The sequence below is a fragment of the Malaclemys terrapin genome, chromosome 7, assembly GCF_027887155.1.
Source record: "Malaclemys terrapin pileata isolate rMalTer1 chromosome 7, rMalTer1.hap1, whole genome shotgun sequence".
Taxonomy (NCBI): Eukaryota; Metazoa; Chordata; order Testudines; family Emydidae; genus Malaclemys; species Malaclemys terrapin.
In genome coordinates this window covers 67,319,749-67,332,829 of record NC_071511.1, presented here as the reverse complement: position 1 = coordinate 67,332,829, position 13,081 = coordinate 67,319,749, and the positions used below count along the sequence as shown (strand labels likewise).

At 44.2% G+C, this 13,081-nt stretch overlaps 1 protein-coding gene across 2 annotated transcripts in view; it reads left to right on the top strand.

Annotated features, from left to right (window-relative positions):
• Positions 1-8,043: 8,043 nt before the first annotated feature.
• POLR3A (RNA polymerase III subunit A) overlaps positions 8,044-13,081 on the top strand; it is a 53,712-nt gene continuing 48,674 nt past the window's right edge. For both annotated transcript variants that reach the window (XM_054034742.1, XM_054034740.1), the window contains exons 1-4: positions 8,044-8,177; positions 9,060-9,195; positions 10,122-10,259; positions 11,923-12,094. In XM_054034742.1, coding sequence (XP_053890717.1) covers positions 8,134-8,177; positions 9,060-9,195; positions 10,122-10,259; positions 11,923-12,094 — 490 coding nt within the window. In that variant the 5' untranslated portion in view covers positions 8,044-8,133. The remainder of the gene's footprint in view (positions 8,178-9,059; positions 9,196-10,121; positions 10,260-11,922; positions 12,095-13,081) is intronic.

The window sequence follows — 13,081 nt, the reverse complement described above, 5'->3', positions numbered from 1 at the left end:
TTCAGTCCAGTGTATCTTCTATATTTCCCAAGATATTCAGTCTTTTTGGACTCTTGCTGAAAAAAAATAATGAAGACATTAAATTTATAGCTTTTTAAATGTCTTTTGAAGAGTCTGCAGCTTGTACTAGCACTAGTTGGAGTAGATGGCCTGTACAGTGTGTATAGGAGAGATTAGGGTTACACTTTTCTCTGAGCAAACCTTGTACTCCACCATGTCTTCCAAAGAAGTTTTCAGCTCCATCAAATGCACAAGCAGCCATCTGTTTGGGGTCCAATTGACAAGCATTTAACTCTTCTAAGATGTGGGTTGTCACAGATGCAGACAATGTGTCTTCTATAACTTGAACTTCTAGAAATGCATCTACTGGCCTACCCCTGACATCAAGATAACATACACAATGACTTAATACTTGATGCCCATTTGCTTTGGTGCATTCATCAGCCATGTATGCAAATTTTTTGAATGTGGTGAGAATTCTTCACTTTTTCAACTGTTGAGTCTTGCACTGTTGCACCACTTGCTTCTAGCCAGTCAATCGACTTTCTTGCAGAAAGATAGTGAGCATTTGCTGGTCTTGTTCGGAACCAGTGTTCAACTTCAGGATGAACAAGTGATAATGCACAGTTTGTAGTGTGCTTAAATAGAAAGTAGGATGTCACAGCCATGTTTGTTCTCATGAACTGTGTTGTGTCTCCAGCATTCTTAACAGCCTCATTAAGTACTTCTAAAATTGGCTTTGAAAGTGGGCTTATAAGTGTCAAAGTTAGACTCAGGACTCACAGTTTGCCAGACCACTCTGTTTTATTAGCACAGCGCTCTGGTAATAACACCCAGATAATGTGAGCACCATCCGAGACCCACACTACCTTATTTTATACAGATAAAAAGGGTGCAAACTTAACAAGAGAACAAAGAAAGCAGAACTGACAAGTTTACCCAAGGCTAGACATACATACTCAATTTTCTTACTAACTTTTACAGATCTCCGGCTGATGTTTCACCATTAGCTTAAGTGGACTCATTGTTTATGCCTTAATGTTCCTTTTCCTGACACCTATATTTCAGCATTCCTTATTTCTGCTTAAAGGTACATACAGCATTTCTTTAATCCATTCTATTTTTACAATATAATTCATTCTACTTTCACATAAGGCTTTCTGCATATTGATGCGCTCCAGAGGCCTGGTGTTTTGCAGCCTTTTCACATAGTTTGTCAGCATTGGCTTTGCTGATCAGTTTGACAAACCAAGCTCCTCCACTTTTACCAATTATAGCATTGGGAAGCTTTCCTTCTTCGTAAGCTTTTTTGCAAGAGGTGCACCAGTAGCCATCTTTTGTAACTTCAATAAATGGAAACACTGTGACCGACAAACATTGGGAACTGCCTTTGGGTTTTGGAGACACTGTTTCTTCAGTAGGTAGCTGTATTTGTGCTTTGGGCTGGTCAGATATAGATATACCACTTGAACCTTCAGAGGACATGTTGATATATTCTTGGTTCTTGATGTGTTCTTCACCTTGGATAGCTTTTGAGGCCTTTGAGTGGAAAAATTGTTGTATTGTTTTTTGTCTTTTCATTTTCACTTTGACCTGCACATATAAAAGTGATATGAATAAAGTAAATGTTTTGTTAGGATAATGCAAATTTAACATAAGGATAATGCAAGTTACACCAAAACACATAACAGGTCTAGATTTCTAAAAAAAATATATAATTTTTTTTAAATGTCTTTAATTTAAATTGACTTTTGAAAAGTAAGCCATCATGGGATAAGAGGGAAGTCCTCTCATGGATCAGTAACTGGTTAAAAGATGGGAAACAAAGGGTAGGAATAAATTATCAGTTTTCAGAATGGAGAGAGATAAATAGTGGTATCCCTGAGGGGTCGGTACGGGGACCATTACGTATTCATAAATGATCTGGAAAAATGGGTAAACAGTGAGGTGGCAAAATTTGCAGATGATACAAAACTATTCAAGATAGTTAAGTCCCAGGCAGACTGCGAAAAGTTACAAAGGGATCTCACAAAACTGGGTGACCGGGCAACAAAATGGCAGATGAAATTCAATGTTGATAAATGCAAAGTAATGCACATTGGAAAACAGTCTCAACTATACATACAAAATGATGGAGTCTGAATTAGCTGTTAACACTCAAGAAAGAGATCTTGGAGTCATTGTGGATAGTTCTCAGAAAACATCCACTCAATGTGTAGCGGCAGTCAAAAAAGCAAACAGAATGTTGGGAATCATTAAGAAAGTGATAGATAAGACAGAAAATATCTTACTGCCTCTATATAAATCCCTGGTACGTGCACGCCTTGAATATTGGGTGTAGATCTGGTCACCCCATCCCAAAAAAGATATATTGGAATTGGAAAAGGTACAGAGATGGTGTCACAGAGTATTGGGGGACTCAGGGTCCTGCACCCCCGGCTTCCTGCGATTCACCATGACTCTCAGCCAGCCAGTAAAGCAGAAGGTTTATTTGGATGACAGGAATACAGTCCAAGACAGGTCTTGCAGGCACAGACAACAGGACCCCCTCAGTTAAGTCCAGCTTGGGGTCCCAGGGCATTCCAGCCCACCCCCCTTCGGGGGGGGTCAGAGCCATCTCTGTTCCCCAGCCATCTCTCCAGCTCGCTTCCAGCACTCTGCCTTCAGCGACCCCTCCCACAGCCTTTGTTCAGTTTCCCGGGCTCAGGAGTTACCTGGCCTTCAACCCCTTCCTGGGTTCTCATGTTACACACTCAGGTATGTTCCCTCGGGCAGATCCCATCCTCCAATGCAGACTATCCCAGCTACACTCCCCTGTCAGCATTCACAGATCCCAGCAAGAACAGTCCCAGTTCGTCACAGATGGGCAACTAAAATGATTAGGAGTATGAAACAGGAGGAGAGATTAAAATGAATGGGAATTTTCAGCTTAGAAAAGAGACAACTAAGGGGGGATATAATAGAGGTCTATAAAATCTTGACTGGTTTGAAGAAAGTGAATAAGGAAATGTTATTTAATCCTTCACATAACACAAGAACTAGCAGTCACCCAATGAAATTAATAGGCAGCAGGTTTTAAAAAAACAAAAGGAAATACTTTCTCACACAACATAAAGTCAACCCGGGGAACTCTTTGCCAGGGGATGCTGTGAAGACCAAAACTATAACAGGATTAAAAAAAGAACTAAATAAATTCCTCATAGACTTTAAGGTCAGAAGGGACCATTATGATCATCTAGTCTGAACTCCTGCACAACGCAGGCCACAGAATCTCACCCACCCACTCCTGTAACAAACCCCTAACCTATGCCTGAGTTATTGAAGTCCTCAAATCGTGGTTTAGAGACCTCAAGGTGCAGAGAATCCTCCAGCAAGTGACCCGTGCCCCATGCTGCAGAGGAAGGCAAAAAACCTCCAGGGCCTCTGCCAATCAGCCCTGGAGGAAAATTCCTTCCCGACCCCAAATATGGTGATCAGTTAAACCCTGAGCATGTGGGCAAGACTCACCAGCCAGCACCCAGGAAAGAATTCTCTGTAGTAACTCAGATCCCACCCCATCTAACATCCCATCACAGACCATTGGGCATATTTACCTGCTAATAATCAAAGATCAATTAATTGCCAAAATTAGGCTCTGTCATCATACCATCCCCTCCATAAACTTATCAATCTTAGTCTTGAAGCCAGATATGTCTTTTGCCCCCACTACTCCCCTTGGAAGGCTGTCCCAGAACTTCACTCCTCTAATGGTTAGAAACCTTCGTCTAATTTCAAGTATAAACTTCCTATTGTCCAGTTTATATCTATTTGTTCTTGTGTCCACGTTGGTACTAAGCTTAAATAATTCCTCTCCCTCCCTGATATTTATCCCCCTGATATATTGATAAAGAGCAATCATATCTCTCAGACTTCTTTTGGTTAGGCTAAACAAGCCAAACTCTTTGAGACTCCTTTCATAAGACAGGTTTTCCATTCCTCGGATCATCCTAGTAGCCCTTCTCTGTACCTGTTCCAGTTTGAATTCATCCTTCTTAAACATGGGAGACCAGAACTGCACACAATATTCCAGATGAGGTCTCACCAGTGCCTTGTATAACGGTACTAACACCTCCTTATCTTTACTGGAAATACCTCGCCTGATGCATCCCAAGACCGCATTAGCTTTTTTCACGGCCATATCACATTGGCGGCTCATAGTCATCCTGTGATCAACCAATACTCCTAGGTCCTTCTCCTCCTCTGTTACTTCCAACTGATGCGTCTCCAATTTATAACCAAAATTCTTGTTATTAATCTCTAAATGCATAACTTTGCACTTTTCACTATTACATTTCATCCTATTACTATTACTCCAGTTTACAAGGTCATCCAGATCTTCCTATATGATATCCAGGTCCTTCTCTGTATTAGCAATACCTCCCAGCTTTGTGTCATCCGCAAACTTTATTAGCACATTCCCACTTTTTGTGCCAAGGTCAGTAATAAAAAGATTAAATAAGATTGGTCCCAAAACCGATCCCTGAGGAACTCCACTAGTAATCTCCTTCCAGCCTGACAGTTCACCTTTCAGTCTCCCCTTTAACCAGTTCCTTATCCACATTTCAATTTTCATACTGAGCCCCATCTTTTCCAATTTAGCTAATAATTCCCCATGTGGAACCGTATCAAATGTCTTATTGAAATCGAGGTAAATTAGATCCACTGCGTTTCCTTTGTCTAAAAAATCTGTTACCTTCTCAAAGAAGGAGATCAGATTGGTTTGGCACGATCTACATTTTGTAAAACCATGTTGTATTTTGTCCCAATTACCATTGACCTCAATGTCCTTAACTACTTTCTCCTTCAAAATTTTTTCCAAGACCTTGCATAGTACAGATGTCAAACTAACAGGCCTATAGTTACTCGGATCACCTTTTTTCCCTTTCTTAAAAATAGGAACTATGTTAGCAATTCTCCAGTCGTACGGTACAACCCCTGAGTTTACTGATTCATTAAAAATTCTTGCTAATGGGCTTGCAATTTCATGTGCTAGTTCCTTTAATATTCTTGGATGAAGATTATCTGGGCCCCCCGATTTAGTCCCATTAAGCTGTTCAAGTTTAGCTTCTACCTCGGATGTGGTAATATCTACCTCCATATCCTCATTCCCATTTGTCATCCTACCATTATCCCTAAGCTCCTCATTAGCCTCATTAAAGACTGAGGCAAAGTATTTGTTTAGATATTGGGCCATGCCTAGATTATCCTTAACCTCCATCCTCAGTGTTTAGTGGTCCCACTTCTTCTTTCTTTGTTTTCTTCTTATGTATATGGCTATAGAACCTTTTACCATTGGTTTTAATTCCCTTTGCAAGGTCCTGGAGAATAAGTCCAACAGTGGCTATTAGCCAGGATGGGGAGGGATGCAACACCATGCTCTGAGTGTCCCTAGCCTGTTTGCCAGAAGCTGGGAATGGGCAACAGGGGATGGATCACTTGATGATCACCTGTTCTGTTCATTCCCTCTGAAGCACCTGGCCTTGAACACTGTCAGAAGACAGGATACTGGGCTATATGGACCATTGGGGTCTGACCTAGTATGACCATTCTTTATAAAATTAATTATAATAATAATGTTTAGTACAGAAACTCCCCAACATAATGACCTCTCAAGATAGCAATGATGTGAGATAACAACCTTGGCAAATAATGCATTTTAAAAATCTTGGCATACTAGGAAACATATTTATATAAGTTTCCATTCCTAGTCACAAATCTAGCATTCTGGAGCAAAGTCAGTAAAATACAGTCCAACAAACAAATGTTTATTTAACGTGCCCCTCACTTTTCCCTCCACCGCACCTGACTCACCGGTGTTGTCTTTGGCGGCCCAGTCTGGCCCCCCTAACCGAGCGGCTCCCTCCGGCCCCGGCCCCGGCGTCTCCAGCCTGGCTCGGCTCGGGCCCTGGGGTGCCGGCCCCGGGCCAGCCCCCGGCTGAGCACCCCCGGCCCGGCCCAGCACCGCCAGCCCCCGGCCCTGGCCCAGCCCCCGGCCCAGCACCACCGGCCTGGCCCCGGCCCCCGGCCCAGCACCGCCAGCCCGGCCCCCAGCCCAGCACCCCCGGCCCGGCCACGGGCCCCGGCCCAGCACCGCCGGCCCCGGCCCCAGCCCCCAGCACAGCACCGCCGGCCCCGGCCCCGCATGTCCCTATTTTCCCAGATATGTTCGGCTTTTTGGGATTTCCCCCCCAGACGGGGATTTGAGACCCAAAAAGCCGGACATGTCCGGGAAAATCCGGACGTATGGTAACCCTAGGCAAGAAGGCACCTTGCTCATTCCTCCAGCTGCTCACTGTTCACTCTGGCCACTGCTGTTTGTTGTGCCACCATTCACTCCACCAATATGTTGCCAAAGGCCCTATGCAGCCACCTTCTGCTGCCACCTGCCACTATGACGTCTGTGAGTTGGTCTCTTGAGGTTCTACCCAGCTCTCAGTGATTTCAGCTGCGCTCTCAGTTGGGAAACCTCACTGCTAGTGCAGTCTGGGCTGTCTCTTCCACGGAAACACTGTCCCCACAGCAGGACTAAGCACTTAGACCTGATTATCAGTGATTTCAGCTGCAGTGGTCACTTAACAGAACAAAAGACTATCTATGGAGGCTTAGGGTTACCATACGTCCTCTTTTTCCCGGACATGTCCGGCTTTTCGGCAGTCAAACCCCCGTCCGGGGGGAATTGCTAAAAAGCCGAACATGTCCGGGAAAATGGCGGCTCTGCTCCTCCCTGACTCTTCGGCTCTGTTTAAGAGCCGAGCTGCCCGAGCGCTACCGGCTTCGGGCAGCCCCTGTGCCTCCAGACCCTGCGCCGCCGGAGCCCGGGAGGGGAAGTGCCCGGCTGGGGGCGCAGGGTCCGGAGGCACAGGGGCTGCCCAAAGCCCGAGCGCTACCGGCTTCACGGTTTGCTGGGCAGCCTCCAGACCCTGCGCCCCCGGCTGGGCGCTTCCCTTCCCGGGCTCCAGCTGCGCTGGGGAAGCGCTGGCTGGGGGCGCAGGGTCTGGTGGCTGCCCGGCAAACCCTGAAGCCGGTAGCACTGGGGCAGCCCTTTCCCCCTGGCTGGGAGTGGGAGGGAGGAGGGGGTGGAGTTAGGGTGGGGAAGGGGTGGGGTTGGGGCGGGGCTAGGGGGTGGGGAAATGGGCGGGGCCAGGGCCCGTGGAGGGTCCTCTTTTTTTATTTATGAGATATGGTAACCCTATGGAGGCTAATCAGCTCTGTCTTTAAACAGTGGAGAGGGACAGGTCCCCACCCTCTCTCTTGATGCCCTCAATCAGCACAGGCTAAGTACAGTTCTACTGCCCTTTATTCATACCATAAGAACAACATTTCATTCTTCCCCCCTCTCCCCTGCATTCAAGTGACTTGTAACCCAACCCCAGCCAAAATTTATCACTTGGGCAACACAGCTCTGTTTGCTGGATACCTAGGTAGATTAGGTGTGACTGTAAATACAATCTGGTCCTGAAGCCTGACTAGCTGTCAGGGAGAGCTCATTTAGACTTTGCTTACAAATCATCATTTGAAATGATTAGGTTGGCCAACATCACCGAAATGAATGCACTGACATTGTCATAAAAAACAGCTGTATAAGGAAGCTAGTCTCTGTTCATACTTTTCAAATCTATTATACTTTTTCATACACATATTTTATCATACACTGTATATGCTTTTAAAGTGTGTATTAATGTTTCAATTTCAATTCAAATTTCCAAATAGTCACTAAATTGACATGTAACTAGTTCACAAAACGGGGGGGCAGTGTTTGGGAAATTCAGGGTGGGTATAGGGAAATCACTGTTTCGGGGTCTACTATAGTTGACACCATCGGAGCCAGCCCCGAGCGGCCTGGGCGGGCCTCCCCCTTTTAGCCAGCAGGTGTCGCTGCAGGGAGCGGCCGCAGCGCTGCGACTCGCTGTGTGCCATTCCTCAGCTCCACGCGCGGCTCCGGCGGTGCCTCTCGTTGTTGGCGGTGGGCGGGGCGAGGAGACGGAGGACGCTGAGCGGCCGGTGCTGTGACTTCTGCAGTGCGGTGGGGGCGCGCGCCCCCGGCTCCCTTCTCCCGTCCGTGCGGGCAGCGCCTCGCGCCCCGCCGCCGCCATCATGGTGAAGGAGCAGTTCAGGGAGACCGACGTGGCCAAGAAAATGTGAGAGGCGGGGGCTGAGGGGGAGAGATGGTGGGGGCCGTCCCGGGGATGGTTGGGGGGCTGTGCCGCTGGAAGGGGGCGGGTTCAGCCCCAGGGATGGACGCGGGTCAGACCCAGGTCGGAGGGGCCCCGGTGCTACTGGATGGAGGGATTCAGCCCCAGGGATGGAGGGAGTGTTTGGGTGGCAGAGGGGAGTCAGACACCTGCAAATACTGACTGATGGCTGTGCGCCCTCTAAAGGGCACCTGTCTTTGTGCGCCAGGTACATTTGACAGTGCTTAAGAACTACAGCAACATTAATGCATAATCCTAACTAGCCAGGTCTCCATGGTGGGGGCTGGTTTATCTGGTTAACTTTGGTGTTTTAAATCTGTATTATTTTTTTTATAAAAAAAGCTGATCGTATCAGGTACATAACAGTGTTGGTACATGTATTTAGTCTGACATTGGGATCAGCTTAGCAAAAGTCAGAATCATCTCTCCTGACCCTTTGGTTCTTGTTGGCCACAGTGGTTTCTAAATTATTTTATATAATGTATCTGCACTTATTCTGGTTTATATAGGTGGGCTTCTTTAGTTAGAAAAGAAACCAAACACTGGTTGATTAACATGGGGGCAGAGCGGGGTTGGGTGGTGCTCCTTCCCCGCCCCCTGTGAGGGCTGGCCCGGGCCCTGTCATGACCCCCTGAACGATCCTATGGGTGCCTCCCAGTTTAGGGACCACTGCTCTATAGTCTGTTGATGATCCTTAGATTTTTGCTTTACAGCTAATAGTTATTTAATACACAGATTCATGCTTTTTTCCCAGAGATGGAAGTATAATTTTGCTTTGGCTTTATTGTAACTTTTTAAAATCAAGTTTTGTAATTTTTCCTGTTCTAGAAGCCACATCTGCTTTGGCATGAAATCTCCAGAAGAGATGCGCCAGCAGGCTCACATTCAGGTGGTTAGTAAGAACTTGTACAGCCAGGACAACCACCACTCTCCACTGCAGTATGGAGTACTGGACCATCGTATGGTAAGGATCATTGGTACTTCTTGGTGTGGGTTTTTTTTTTTTGTGGAAATATTTTCCATGCTTATGAACAATGCTGAAATGAAAACTGAATTCCACTATACAGCCACAGAACAGGTGTACCCGTGCAGGGTTCCACTTAAACTACATGAGCTGAAGAGAAATAAGGTGGTTGTCTCCTTGGCTCTTCTGCTGAAATTGCCAGTTGCAATGGTGTCTTGTGATACAACCACTTCTTCACTTGGAACGTGACTTGTGCCATCAAACATTTCACACTGTTGGACGGATCAGGCAGACTCACTTTTGAAGCTGGACACACATTTCTCCTCATGCTTTTCACATGACCACAAAATAGTCACACGCTCTGGGTATGTCTGCCCTGTACTTCGGGGTGTGATTTGCTGCTTGTGTAGACTGCAGCATGGGTTTCAGCATGCGCTGTCAGTGCAAGTATGTACTCAGGGGGATCAGGTGGGGTTGTGCAACCTGCACTGAAACCCACGCTGGTGTGTCTTCACTGCTGCTGTTAGCAACCTAGCTACATTAAAGCTAATGTTGGTATAGTAGCTGCACAAGCTGCAAATCACATCAGCTGTAGTGTGGACATACCGTTAGTACCACATCACTATAACAGTCTTTCCAGATGAATAGGGTTGAATGAGTTAATACCACTTGCATCAGCAGGAGCAGTGCAAGATGCTCTGTTTCTGTGGAGATTGGATGTTGAGTATGATGCTTTCAGTGTATTACCAGCTCTTGCTGACTGAGAGCAAGAGTTCAGAGTTGAAATAATCTAGAAGTCTTTCATGCGAGTGTACAGAGAACTGTCCACAGGCAGGTTGACTAATTTAAGAGCAGCTGTGGTAGCTTCTTTTGTTCCCCCAATTTGGTAATTGCGACTATAATGGTTTTGTGTGTCTCTTTCAAAGGGTACCAGTGAAAAGGACCGTCCATGTGAAACCTGTGGGAAGAATCTAGCTGACTGTTTAGGGCATTATGGCTACATTGACTTGGAGCTGCCATGTTTCCATGTTGGGTACTTTAAAGCTGTCATAGGCATCTTACAGGTAAAATAATTTTCCTTAATTGGAAGGGACAGCAATTATTATACCCAGCCTAAGTAGGGGGAGAGGTCAGAAAACCTGAGGCTTCACTTCATTTGGATTATCCCTCTGGGAGCCATGAAAGAGATGGTGGTGTTTTATGCAGAACACTTTGTACAGCCATTTGGTACAGAAGCTGATTTAAATGATAGGTTACAAACCACAGTTAGTAGTTATGCATTTTCGCATTTGAGTTCCTTCAGAACTCTTGGGTGAATACCATCTGGTTCTGGGGACTTATCACTGTTTAGTGTATCCATTTGTTCCAAAACCTCCTCTGACACCTCAATCTGAGACAGTTCCTCAGATTTGTCACCTAAAAAGAATGGCTCAGGTTTGGCAATCTCCCTCACATCCTCAGCCATGAAGACCGATGCAAAGAATTCATTTAGTTTCTCCACAATGGCCTTGTTGTCCTTGAGTGCTCCTTTACAATCTCAATTGTCTAGTGGCCCTGGTGGTTGTTTATCAGGCTTTCTGCTTCTGATGTACTTTACAAAATTTTTGCTATTTAAAACTTTGGCTAGCTCTTCTTCAAATTCTTTTTTGGCCTCCTGATTATATTTTTACACTTCATTTGCCAGAATTTATGCTCCTTTCTATTTTCCTCATTAGGATTTAACTTCAACTTTTTAAAGGATGCCTTTTTGCCTCTGTGCTTCATTTACTTTATTTATCCTTGGTCACATTTTTTTTCGTTCTCTTATGCTGTTTTTTAACTTGGGGGTATGCATTTAAGTTAAGCCTCTGTTATGGTGTCTTTAAAAAGTTTCCATGCAGCTTGCAGGGATTTCACTTTTGGCACTGTACCTTTTAATTTTTGTTTAACTAACTTCCTCATTTTTGTGTAGTCACCCTTTCTGAAATTAAATGCTACAGCGTGGGCTGCTGTGGTGTTTTCTCTGCCACAGGGATGTAAAATTTTATTATATTACGATCACTACTACCAAGCGGTCCAGCGATGTTCACCTCTTGGACCAGATCATATGCTCCATTTAGGATTAAATCAAGACTTGCCTCTCCTCTTGTGGGTTCCAGGACTAGCTGCTCCAAGAAGCAGTCATTTAAGGTGTCAAGAAACTTTATCTCTGTATCTTGTCCTGAGGTGACATTGTACCCAGACAATATGGGGATAGTTGAAATCCCCCATTATTATTGATTTTTTTTATTTTTTATTTTTATAGCCTCCCTAATTTCCCTGAGCATTTCAAAGTCACTGTCACTATCCTGGTCAGGTGGTTGGTAATATACCCATAATATTCTTCTTATGAGAGCATAGAATTATTATCCATAGAGATTCTATGGTACAGTTTTTTTTATTCAAAGTTTGTCTCTTAAGTGATGCCAATAAACTTAAATTGTCTCTTTGCATGGACATTTAATTTCCTGCACAACTTTTCTTAAGGAGAGCAAAGATTTGTTCTGTTGGCCAGAGTTTCCCAACTTGCTCCCATCTGTTGGGCAGTGTGCTGTGCAATAATTGGGTTCCCTCACTAAGGCAGTGACTTTTCATCCATGAAACTGCATGTATAACTGTGTGTGAAGAACTGTGGTATCCCACATCATCATTTGTCCCTAATCACATATTTATTTCTCACTAACAAAAGAACAATTGTTTATATTTTAGATGATCTGCAAGACCTGTTGCCGTATACTGTTGTCCTCAGAGGAGAGAAAACAGTTTTTGGATTATCTGAAGAGGCCTGGTCTGACCTACCTGCAGAAACGGGGATTGAAAAAGAAAGTCTCTGAAAAGTGCAGAAAGAAAAGCACCTGCCCTTATTGTGGCGCTTTCAATGGTGAGTGTGGAAACTAGAAGGTGGTGGTTGGTATTTAGCATGACTTTTTTCTTTTTTTTCTTTTTTTTTATTTTTTCACTAGGGCCCAGCCTGTGAAGAGCATCACAGTGTTGTGTTATCTTTTCATCATTCAACAATCATCTATGTTTTTTCTAGATCTTAACCTATAGCTGATACTTAAACATAGGCTAAAAACCAAAAACCCTCTTGAGTGTACTAGACAATTGTTCAAAGCTGTGCTACAAGGAATGGCATGAATCTACCTGATGACTATCTTATTCCTGCAAATATAAGGATTGATAGTCCTAATTTTTACCTAACTAAAGAGCCTGTTATTCATAATTGTGCTTAGTCATCTTTGTGAAGACTAATATGCTATTGACCGTTTCCTGCAGTAATGAGTTCGACAAGTCAGTAATACTTAGCATAGAAGTGTTCCAGATGGAGTTGTGATAATTGCAGATCATACTGATATTTGATTCATTGGTCAGTTACTGGGCAGAAAACCTTTATGTGATACATTTTTTTTTTTCTACCACAAAAAAAAAAAATCAGTCTGTTGTGACTACCCTTAACACAAAATAATGAGTAACATTGCAGTTAAGTATTGTTAATATTGCTATAGTATTACAGCTTTGCAATTTTATAGTGACATTCTGATTAGAATAGTCAGAATACAAATTCTCTTTAATGTAATGTGTCCAGCAACCCTCCCTATTTGTATTGCGGTAATAACTAAAGGTCTCACTTAAGAGGACTGGGGCTTGATAGTACTAGGAGCTGTACAAATGCATAGGAAGGCAGAGATTTAATAAGTGTGTTCCAATCCATCCTGTATTTTTTTGTCATGAATGCATTCATGACGTTTGTGAACATGTTACCAGTAGTGGCAGCTACAAGACATTAAAATCATGTTTTTGTGACTATCTTTTTTTAAAATTTCACTTCAGTTCCAGTATGGTTTTTGGAAGCTAATATTTCATGACT